General features: G+C 37.0%; 1 protein-coding gene across 1 annotated transcript; it reads left to right on the top strand.

Moving 5' to 3' along the window:
* On the top strand, positions 8364–9078 carry LOC109827522 (dr1-associated corepressor homolog). The gene has a single exon (XM_020394536.1). It carries the CDS (start codon positions 8464–8466, stop codon positions 8869–8871), a length of 408 nt encoding a protein of 135 aa, XP_020250125.1. The 5' UTR covers positions 8364–8463; the 3' UTR covers positions 8872–9078.

Raw genomic sequence — 12617 nt, 5'->3', positions numbered from 1 at the left:
AAATAGGCTCCAGACATTCATCAACATCCAGTTGGCCCAGGGGCTAATTACTTATACTGATCTCGTCGCTCTTTAACAAGCCATCTCTTCCTAAAAGCTTCTCAATATTGTACTTTTTTTTTCTTCTCATTGATGCCTAATGATGGGGGAAAAAATGGAATTTCGGTCTCCTTCCTTCAGCCACACTTAAAACTTTTATCATCCTGTCAATAGAAAGCAGTGCAATGATTAATACTCTGTTAAATATTGTTTTCCGGGCATCAAAACCTTCTAGCATTTTCCTTACTTAAGACTACTCAAATAATAAATAAATCCTTCTTTATCATACACACACACTATATATATATATATATATATATATATATTATATATATATATATTTATATATATATATATATATATATAAATATATATATATATATATATATATATATATATATAATATATATATATAAATATATAATATTGAATATAATATTCAAAAGGATTAAGAGTAATTTTGATTATGAAAAGTTTCTCCCAATATCACACTTTTATAGAGAGAGAGAGAGAGAGAGAGAGAGTATATATATATATATATATATATATATATAATATATATATATATATATATATATATAATATATATATATATATAATAATATATATATATTCAAAAACTTTAAAGGTAAAATCTTTTAAACAAAATTGATATGAAAAAAGACCAAGAATTCGCCATCCTATTAGAATATGACCCAACTGATTATATTTTCCTTAGACTTCCCATTGAAAGTAAAATATTCATATCCATAATTAAAAAATTCAATCCATAAAAATGTGGAAATTTTTAATAATTAAACTTTTTTGTTAATTCTAAATAAATTGTAACTATCCACAATTAAAAAATCTAAAAAATGTTGTGCCCTCTTTAATTATTTTTAAAACTAAATTTCAATAAACCTCTCATAACTTAGAATTGAACACTAAACTCCCAAAATGGTTGCAACTCTATTAAATCCTTAATAAGTTTGATAATTTTAAAAAATACCAGAAACATTTTGATTTTTTGCACTTAAATTTGATAATGGCATTACCCTAAAATTTTACATTGACTAAAATTAACCCTCAAAAATAGTATATACCACAAATCATTCTTATTTATAAGTGTTTTGGTCTTAATATTATAATTGACTTAAGAATATAATTTTAAGAAGAATGGGAAATTTTTATTTATAGCTGGGTTCTTTTCCATGTACCGATTAAGCATCGATCTCGTACTCCATTGATGGGCTGACTAAAGCGTTAAGTCTTCTACTAGTAGAAGATTGTCAAGGCTTTTTTGAAAATGTTAAAGTCTTCAAGTAGATAGTTATTCTGATTTGCTAAATTCCCAAATATCAAAAAATAAGCAAAGGTTGAGGCTGTGAGAGAGAGAGAGAGAGAGAGAGAGAGAGAGAGAGAGAGAGAGAGAGAGACTATAGATTGGGGCACACAGGTGAAAAGTCACTGCAGGCATTGTGCAAGCAGGGGCTATTGAAGGGAGCCAAGAGTGGGAAGATTGAGTTCTGTGAGCACTGTGTTCTTGGCAAGAAGACGAAGGTGAAGTTCGGGACTGCCATTCATCAGACGAGGGGCATCCTGGACTACGTGCACACAGACGTTTGGGGTCCCACCAAGACTGCATCACTTGGTGGTAGACATTGGTTCGTCACTTTTGTAGATGACTATTCTAGGCGTTGTTGGGTGTACACCATGACGAAGAAGAGTGAAGTCCTAGATTTGTTTTTGGAGTGAAAGAAGAAATTGGAACTGCAGACTGGGAGAAAGATCAAGACGTTGTGATCCGACAACGGTGGTGAGTATACTTCTGACCCCTTTCAGGGAGGGAGGGAGAGAGAGAGAGAGAGAGAGAGAGAGAGTTATTGGCCCTTAAATATGGATTTAGTGTCTATTAATTTAGAAGATAATAGGGGAGAAGTGTTTTCACAAAAATAGTTGAAGTTCACTAGTAACGGTCTTGGGAAAAGCTTGCTAAGCGGTCATGGGCGAAGTTCGTTCTAGGGAACCTTGCCAGAACATAGGCAACCTACTTTCCTTAGCATGCAGATGACATGACTCACATGGATCTTTTAGGTGAAGTTCACGTGAGATTTGGGCAAGCTTTGCAATGGTTCGGGTGATCTTCGTCATGGGCTTGTGATTGAGCCCATATGAAGTGTTTTGCCCATTAGCGTTTACTTCTTGGATTTGAACATGAGTGTTGATCTAGGAGGGAGTATATTTTATCCATCTATAAGATGCCATCTAAAGTTTTTTAGATCATGTTGTTGACATGTAACGGTGATCGAAATGCCTTAGGTAATAGTCAGAGGTGTACTATTGACAATAACTTGAGTTGTCTCGCTTAAGTTGAAACTTTTCTTCATTTAACTACTTAGTCGACAAAGTTGTACTGTTAAATATAGTTTCCTTTCTAATGGGTTCATCTTTGTCAGATGCTTAATAGCATTTATATTCAAGCATTTGTATTCATCCAATTCAGTGTTTGGAATGAAACTCACTTCTCCTTGACTTAACCGAAAGCGTACTTCTATTTAGCGATGTTCATTTAGCCATGAGTTTGCAGAGTTCACCCAATTTTAAGTATTTTGGTTAAGTTTAGTAATTGGCGAGGATGAATGAGACTGTTGTCTTTAGATCTACACCATGATTTGCAGCTAAGATCTCTCTTGACAGTCAAACACTTAGAAAGATTTGCCAGATACACTAAGATTTAGGCTATCTTTTATCCTCTTTGTTAGGTCTAGTCACTTTATGTGAGAAATGAATTTTGTTCTGGAGAAGTTATTTTGGAAAGCATATAAATAGCGCTCCCCTCTCCCTTTCCATCTAGTCTCTACTATCTTCATCTTCTCCATGTCTAAGTCTCTATCTACTCGATCAGAGTTATCTTTCGATAAAGAGGCCGAGATCAAGTGGCTTCAACAAGAGTTAGTCCTGGTAGAGGACAATTCAATGGAGAAGACCCGCATTCTCTGCCTGTTGGTAGAGTTTCTTTTGGCCAAGAAGGCTAAGCTTGAGCAAATCTTCGAGAACAAGTTAGAAACGTGCCACGAGGTGATCCGTGATAGGGGCTAGTGGAGCTTCAAGTGTCATCCTATATGTAGGTCCGTTTAGAGGCTGAGATGGCACCTGAATAAGGACACATAGAGTTCCAAAAGTGAGGACTCAGAAAGTGTCTAATCTCTACAAGCATGGTTAATTAGATGTTGTCTGGCTTTCTCAGGTGTGACGTCCATGTTTTCACATATGGCTACAGTCCAAGGTGAACCTAGAGATCAAATCTGTCATACACCCAACACTGTGCATAAACATGTTTCATTGTCACTGTTACTATCACTCTAGCAGATGTCAAGTACAAAGAAGTAAAGGTACAAGCAGATATAACAAAGGTGAGATGACAAGGAATACAAAGCAAAGAAGAGATATCTAATAGTATCAATAAGTATGTCCTAACAGACGAAAAGAGAATACATATGATAAACTGAAATAAGAATAATGAATCACTAAGAATATAAGAGTCTACTAAACAGTACAAAGACACTGTAGGCTGTCTAAAAATTACTACAGATAGTTGATCCTCATAAAGGACTGATAAAAATTATAATCTGATGACTTTCACGATAACAGACGAGAGTTACAAATTGACGACTTTCACATTTCAATGAGTCAAATGTAAGGATTACAAGATGATGATCCTTGCAACACTAAATTTCAATAAATTTTCCATAACTTTAGGCATTTAGCACTAAACCACAAAATGTTTGCAGCTCTAACCACACCCCCAGTAAGTTAGAGAATTTTAGAAATGCCCCTAAATATTTTAACTTTTAGCATATAACGGCCATAATGTCTTATTTACAAGCTAACCTTTTGAAAAACCCTAAAAGTATGAAAATTAAAATGGCTTCCTAAAATCTATAATAACAAACAACACGCAGAAAATTCAAAAGTTACCAACAAAAAAAATTCTAAAAATCTAAAATTTTTAAAAAAGACCATAATTTTCTAAAATTATAAATGACACCTCCCCTCCCCCAAAAATCTAAAATTACAAAAGCCCTTAAATATATCTAAAACTACAAACAACCCCACTTAGAATTTGAAAAATACAAATAATCTCATAAAAACCTACAAATTCAAGCAAACATTTGAAAAATATGAAATTAAAAAATAATAATATAAAAATAAAAAATAATTGTTGATGGTTAAATATGCTCTACCCTGGATCAACGCTCAGCCTAAGTCCAAGAAGTGAATGCTCATGGGCTAAACACTTCATATGGGCCCAACTACAAGCCCATGACAAAGCCTACCCAAACGATAGTAAAGTTCGCCTAAGCCTCACGTGAACTTCGCCTAAAGGACCCACGTGGGAAGTGGGTTCCCTACGTTCTAGCAAAGTTTGCTAGAACAAACTTCGTCCAAAGTTGCTCAGCAAGCTTCGCCTAAAAGCTACTCATCGAGCTTCGCCCAAAGCTACTCAGCAAGCTTCATCTTCGACTGTTTTAGGTAAACCTCACCATTGTATATTTCAAGAGCTATTTTTATAAAATGGTTCTCCCCATTATCTTCTAAATTAATAGCTACTTAATCCGTAATTAATGGCCACTAGCTCCCCCTACCCTTCCTCTCCCTATAAGATGAGAGGAGATTGCTCATTTTTATGGGGGCATTTGGTATCCGCACTCGGCATTGAGCTAAGGGTCTTGGATGTAACGATCTTGATAGTTAGTTTCTCTTTATCCAGAGAAGATTTCGACATCTTCAAAAGAGCTTTGATAACCGTTAACCTGTAAAAACTCAACACTATAGTCAGATCGTCAATGAAGTACAAGAACGACACTCCATCGACACATGGAAAAGAACCCAGCTAATATAATGCGGACGGTCCGGATGGAGTCGGGAAGAAGAAACGTCACTTCAGAGAGAGTCAGAGAAGAAGAAGAGATCTTCAAAAGAACGACATCTTCAAAAGAGCTTTGATAACCGTTAACCTGTAAAAACTCAACACTTTAGTCAGATCGTCAATGAAGTACAAGAACGACACTCCATCGACACATGGAAAAGAACCCAGCTAATATAAAATTTTCTTGTTTCTTGTTTCTTGTAGTTTCCTTTGAATTATAATCTGTGCTAATTGTAATTCAAAATACCCGAAACAATGACAAATAACACCCTAAAAATTTAAAATTATAAACAACCCCCTAAAAATATAAAAATTACAAATTAAGCCTTTAAATTAAAAAAACTATTAAAACCCCTAAAAATACAATTTTTAAAACGTGCATAAAGTTAACAATTTTAAAGGCAAACAAATATAATACTAACTTTAAAAAAAAATCCATTCGTACCTTTTAAATCTAGAATATCCATACCCAAATATTTTGAAGCTCAACTACCTTAAAATCCAAGTTAGCTACTTCACATTTATCAACTTAGACCCACGTGTAACTACTGATACACCCGATGCAACCACTTGGCATCAGTATGGTAACTTATTAACTCAAAAATGGGTTTAAAAGTTAATCTTCATGCGTATTTTAAGAGTGGTTTCGGAGGTGGATGCGTACAAAAAATAAATCAGGGGAAATTATGAATTTATAAACAAAAAATTTTCAACCCTGAAGAGAAAATAACTAGCCACTGTTTTGAGCGCTGGCCGTTGTCGTCTCACAAATTAACGAAGTGGGTGGATTCTATCTTTTAATTTTAAAGGGGCTGAAAAAGAGCTAATTTCTTCCAGGCCCAACTTCACTCACAAGTCACAGCCCAACCAATCCACAAGCACAGAAATTCTTCTCGCGGGAAACATACTCTTTTAGCGGGAAACCGACACAAAAAAGATTAAAACCACCCCAACAAAAAACCGAAAAAAAAAATTCCCCTAAGTAGATCCCATCTCTCAAAACCCTAGAAATCCTCCATCAACATCAATGGATACAAGCCAAGATGAAGTTCCAGCCCTAACCCCATCGTTCCCAACCGGTAGAATAAAGAAAATCATAAAAATCGATCAAGAAATCAACAAGATCAACTCCGAAGCCCTCCACCTGATCTCCATCTCCGCCGACCTCTTCCTCGCCTCCCTCACCGAGGGCGCGAGGGACGCCGCCGTCGGGAAGAAGAGGCGGATCATAAAGATCGATCATTTACGATCTGCGGTTCGATCGCACGCGCCGACCTCGGACTTCCTTCTCGATTGTCTCCCGACCGCTGCGGAGACGGCGCCGGCGAAGGAGAAGAGGGCCAAGCTGGATCGGGTTGAGAAGCCGCTGCCGCCTGGGGCTCGAAGGATCGATGGGTTCTTCCGGAAGAATGCGGATCCAGTGGAGGGTTCTTGATCTTGATGAGGATGGTATGGCTATCTGTTTATGTCAGGTATCTTGTTTTCTTGTCAACTAGGGGCGTCTGCGATGCTTCTGGAAAAAAAAGATAATAACGTAGAAGAGTACTTTTTCAATCGAAATGGGTCAATTTCGTGGTTGATGATTATGATTTGTAAAATATGGATCGAGTGTAATTCATAGGAGAATAGCGTTTCTTTCTTCTCTTTTCTATTTTTTTTTTTTTTTGAAATGAACCATCTGTCAGAGAATAATCTCTCTTCGCGAAACCGTAACTGAAAATGATCTAAATCCCTAGTTCCACATCTTGCGATTACATTCAAGCTAACAGTCCTCAAACAGGTTCAGGTTTCGTACAAATTAACTCTCCTGATCGTACTCATTTATCAACTTTGTCGCAATGTTACTTTCTGAATCCTAGATTATCTATTCACGAAGAAGACAAATAGTATCAATATTAGAGAACATCCGGATAGAAAATGCAGTTATCGCCCCTGCCTATGTATGTAACTAATATCTCAGCCACACCATTGTTAGCCTGTAGGACACAGGCAAGATAAATCTCGGATATGCCATAAACCTACGATTTTTGGCTAACTGGGTAAGAGTTAGATTGTGATGCCCCATTGTAATGTGTAATAGTCCCACATTGACTGCTTACAAAGAAGTGATTGCGTTTACATAGCAAACCTAAAGAATTCAAGTGCAGCAATGGCTACTTAATTTTGATAGTGGTTTGAGCTAAACAACACACTGCACTTAGTACATCCCATGGCTTTAGGGCCGGTCCTGAGCATTCGGGGGCCCTAGGCAAAAACTTGAACAAAAATCTTAAAGGGGCCCTCCTACGGTCCTGAGCATTCGGGGGCCCTAGGCAAAAACTTGAACAAAAATCTTAAAGGGGCCCTCCTATATTCGTAATTTCATATATGTTATGCACAGATTCATACTTTGTTTATACAACTAATTCATGTATGTTAATAATGTTATGCATAGATTCTTGCTGTATAGAATCAATAACAAAAGCAAAAGTATTATTAGGTCATGAAGTGATGAAACAAAGATATCATGCTATTCTAAGTTACTAAGTATAGTCTGTTATCTGTATAGAATTATAGAAATATTCAATTATTCAAATATACTTATATACCTTGTAACCTTGACGGAGTCGCCGGCCAGAGGAGGCGCAGATGGCGGACTGCGGACGGTCCGGATGGAGTCGGGAAGAAGAAACGTCACTTCAGAGAGAGTCAGAGAAGAAGAAGAGATCTTCAAAAGAACGACATCTTCAAAAGAGCTTTGATAACCGTTAACCTGTAAAAACTCAACACTTTAGTCAGATCGTCAATGAAGTACAAGAACGACACTCCATCGACACATGGAAAAGAACCCAGCTAATATAAAATTTTCTTGTTTCTTGTTTCTTGTAGTTTCCTTTGAATTATAATCTGTGCTAATTGTAATTCAAAATACCCGAAACAATGACAAATAGCACCCTAAAAATTTAAAATTATAAACAACCCCCTAAAAATATAAAAATTACAAATTAAGCCTTTAAATTAAAAAAACTATTAAAACCCCTAAAAATACAATAACTACTGATACACCCGATGCAACCACTTGGCATCAGTATGGTAACTTATTAACTCAAAAATGGGTTTAAAAGTTAATCTTCATGCGTATTTTAAGAGTGGTTTCGGAGGTGGATGCGTACAAAAAATAAATCAGGGGAAATTATGAATTTATAAACAAAAAATTTTCAACCCTGAAGAGAAAATAACTAGCCACTGTTTTGAGCGCTGGCCGTTGTCGTCTCACAAATTAACGAAGTGGGTGGATTCTATCTTTTAATTTTAAAGGGGCTGAAAAAGAGCTAATTTCTTCCAGGCCCAACTTCACTCACAAGTCACAGCCCAACCAATCCACAAGCACAGAAATTCTTCTCGCGGGAAACATACTCTTTTAGCGGGAAACCGACACAAAAAAGATTAAAACCACCCCAACAAAAAACCGAAAAAAAAAATTCCCCTAAGTAGATCCCATCTCTCAAAACCCTAGAAATCCTCCATCAACATCAATGGATACAAGCCAAGATGAAGTTCCAGCCCTAACCCCATCGTTCCCAACCGGTAGAATAAAGAAAATCATAAAAATCGATCAAGAAATCAACAAGATCAACTCCGAAGCCCTCCACCTGATCTCCATCTCCGCCGACCTCTTCCTCGCCTCCCTCACCGAGGGCGCGAGGGACGCCGCCGTCGGGAAGAAGAGGCGGATCATAAAGATCGATCATTTACGATCTGCGGTTCGATCGCACGCGCCGACCTCGGACTTCCTTCTCGATTGTCTCCCGGCCGCTGCGGAGACGGCGCCGGCGAAGGAGAAGAGGGCCAAGCTGGATCGGGTTGAGAAGCCGCTGCCGCCTGGGGCTCGAAGGATCGATGGGTTCTTCCGGAAGAATGCGGATCCAGTGGAGGGTTCTTGATCTTGATGAGGATGGTATCTTGTTTATGTCAGGTATCTTGTTTTCTTGTCAACTAGGGGCGTCTGCGATGCTTCTGGAAAAAAAAAGATAATAACGTAGAAGAGTACTTTTTCAATCGAAATGGGTCAATTTCGTGGTTGATGATTATGATTTGTAAAATATGGATCGAGTGTAATTCATAGGAGAATAGCGTTTCTTTCTTCTCTTTTCTTTTTTTTTTTTTTTTTGAAATGAACCATCTGTCAGAGAATAATCTCTCTTCGCGAAACCGTAACTGAAAATGATCTAAATCCCTAGTTCCACATCTTGCGATTACATTCAAGCTAACAGTCCTCAAACAGGTTCAGGTTTCGTACAAATTAACTCTCCTGATCGTACTCATTTATCAACTTTGTCGCAATGTTACTTTCTGAATCCTAGATTATTTATTCACGAAGAAGACAAATAGTATCAATATTAGAGAACATCCGGATAGAAAATGCAGTTATCTCCCCTGCCTATGTATATAACTAATATCTCAGCCACACCATTGTTAGCCTGTAGGACACATGCAAGATAAATCTCGCATATGCCATAAACCTACGATTTTTGGCTAACTGGGTAAGAGTTAGATTGTGATGCCCCATTGTAATGTGATATGCCATAAACCTACGATTTTTGGCTAACTGGGTAAGAGTTAGATTGTGATGCCCCATTGTAATGTGTAATAGTCCCACATTGACTGCTTACAAAGAAGTGATTGCGTTTACATAGCAAACCTAAAGAATTCAAGTGCAGCAATGGCTACTTAATTTTGATAGTGGTTTGAGCTAAACAACACAATGCACTTAGTACATCCCATGGCTTACACCATACTGACAGGAAAATATACATAAACAAAATGGGTGAGAAAAGAGAGAAGTACGATTAGTAGGAGGTAAGAAGTAGAAAACAAAATAAATTAATTTGAATTTCTGAATCAATTTGTCACATTGCTCCAAGCTAGTAGTTCACTAAGACTATGTTAGAAGACATCCACAATCTACCATATCATGTAAGTATATGATAGCTATGTATCTCCATTATCAAATTATATTGCATAGTATCCAAGTATAAGTATAGTATTGGTGTATCTCTCCACTATAGAATTGGATTATCCATTAGTATCTAAGTATAGTGTTGGTGTACCTCTCCACTATAGAATTAGATTACCCATTTGCAATGTTTTAAAGGTCGCTATTCTTGTAACTTAGTACCTTGCATATTGCTAGGTGATGATGGTTACTAAGGCGGTATAGTATTGGTGTATCTCTCCATTATAGAATTAGATTACCCATTTGTAGGCTTGTAGCCTTTTAAAGGCGATATGCTATTCTTGTAACTTGGCACCTTGCATATTGCTAGGTGATGAAGGTTACTAAGGTGATCGCCTTTTGGCGCCTAAAGAGCTTGGCGCCTCAGGCGCTCACCTAAGACTGACATATAATGCAAAGCGCGATGTGTTTTGTCTCTATTTAAAAATTACGAGGATGCAAAAGATGTTTGATAAAGCAAAGTTTGTCTTTGTTACTAAATTTTTGTGTTTGATTTTTCATTGTCCATGTTTGTTACAGATATGGTTACTCAAATCTATATGATATGATTACGGATATGATTTTATAGTGAAATATCAGGATTTGTATTCAAAATATCTGAATACATATTAATCATACTCTTACAATAGTTTTAATTATTAGATTATGGATTTGTGGTTCATTTTGATGATCAAGATGTCTATTCTTTTAGCTTTTCTGTTATAATGAACATATGAATGAACTCTTTTGTATCACATGAACTATGTTTTCTCATATCCATTTTGTATCTGCATACATATCCTCTTATATACCCACATATGTATCCATAACTGTATCCTATTTTAGCGAATATGGATATGAATTTTCCTTACCAACGTATATCCACATTTGTATCTATATCCGAGATGAGTAAGAGGATATGGATATGGTAAGTATTATACCCAAGTCGTATCCGGACTGAATGCACCCTTAATAACCTCTCCAACGGTCATATCCATACCCCTAAATTGTCGCACCACCATGAGCACTACCAAAGCCCTTCCGGTCGATTGTCGCTGCTATCTACAGTCTGTGGCCTATCATAGCTCTGGTTGCTACCTGCCATAACCCTGCGACTCTGTCTGTTGCCTACCATGGCCTTGCGGCTCTGCCCACTGCAGCTTTGTTGGATACAGCTCTGTCGGCTATCGCTCGGTCTGCCGTGGGTTGTTATACCACTGGCCTGCCTACCGCGGCTCAGTCTACCACCCGCTATCGGTGCCAATCACGGTTGTTGCCCAGCACCTCATCTATCATTGAATCCTTGGCCTCTTTCTCCCCCATGTGTCCGCCACTAACAACCATTGTCGTCATTGTGTGCTTTATCGTTGATCACTTTCTCCATCGGCCAAGTCAATTATTTGATTGCCTCCACTAGACCTCTAATTTGTTTCATGTTCTCTTCATATCCCTTCTCTAAATCATCAAGCCTCTTCTGATTTGACAAAGTTTGATTGTCAGTAGTTGTTGACTCTCCTTCCACCATTATTGATGATTGACTTCTCTCAATGAATGCACTAATGGATGGGAGCCCAAACTTGACTTTACACCCCGACGAAGCAAGCAGTATGAGATCTTTATGTAATCACTGACAAATCAAGTAGATATGTAGCCTAAGAACACCAAGAACCAAGTCTAAAATTCTAAAAATAAGAAATCCTAATTTTATTGATAAAATTCTCCCAAGTTTTCAATCACCAAAAAGATAATAAAATCCTAATACCTAACCAACCTTAAATAGCCTATGTTTTGGCTTCCTAAACAAATTTATTTGTAAACAAATTTCTACTCCTAAACAATTCCCTACTTCCTAAAGATATCTTATTTTCCTTAACAATTCCCTACTTTCTAAAAAATCATATTTGTAATCAAATTAAATCCAATTAAGACTCTAATTCCTTCTTTATGTAGCTTCTTGTAATTATGTACCACGTGAGTGCAATCAATCTTATGCACCGATGGCTTCGGAATCATATCAAATACAAAGAAACTTGGAGATATCCCATTGTGGGTGAGATATATAACGACTTCATCCCTTCAAATAAAGATGCATATCAGTTTTCATGTATCCATTTTTCTTGAAAGCCTCTTTGAGTTATGTAATGGACTTTGGTACAAAGTTCATTAAGGGCCAAAAGTCGTATTTATTGCAATCAGTGGGTAAAGTTCTTTTATAAAGGTTCTTCAAGATCACCTGATCAATGATTAAGAAAAAAACTATTTTTTCGATGAGTTTGATGCACGAGTTTATGCCCTCTTATTGTGACACCTATCTTGCTGCATCTCTCTCATTGTGGCTTTGTAAGTCTGTTATGCTCTGAAGCCGCACACATTATATTTGTCTTGAAACATTTGCCACGATTTCATTGATGGCGGTTGGAAAAAAGATTTCCCTTGCTCCCACTGTACTTTCAGCAATACATGCCAGGTTAGAAGATATTGGTAATCACACTGGTAGACCATTTCTGTCTACATTCAGATTTCCTACTAGCTTTTTCTATGCTTGGAGTGGACCATGCTTCCAAAAGACTCGTGTTGTAAGAAAGGTCAACGCTGATATAAAACATAAAGGAAATGTCCCATATTTTTCATTTCAGGATGTTTTGGCTACTGTATTTTATCCCCAAACATGTTCTCTTATATACAAGGGTTGAG

Source organism: Asparagus officinalis, chromosome 1 (assembly GCF_001876935.1).
Source record: "Asparagus officinalis chromosome 1, Aspof.V1, whole genome shotgun sequence".
Taxonomy (NCBI): domain Eukaryota; kingdom Viridiplantae; phylum Streptophyta; class Magnoliopsida; order Asparagales; family Asparagaceae; genus Asparagus; species Asparagus officinalis.
The sequence above is the reverse complement of the archived record's forward strand: the minus strand, read 5'-3'. Positions and strand labels throughout refer to the sequence as shown.

Bases quoted from the DNA above. Each gene is read 5' to 3' on its own strand.
- LOC109827522 (XM_020394536.1), top strand. From the start codon at position 8,464: ATGGATACAAGCCAAGATGAAGTTCCAGCCCTAACCCCATCGTTCCCA.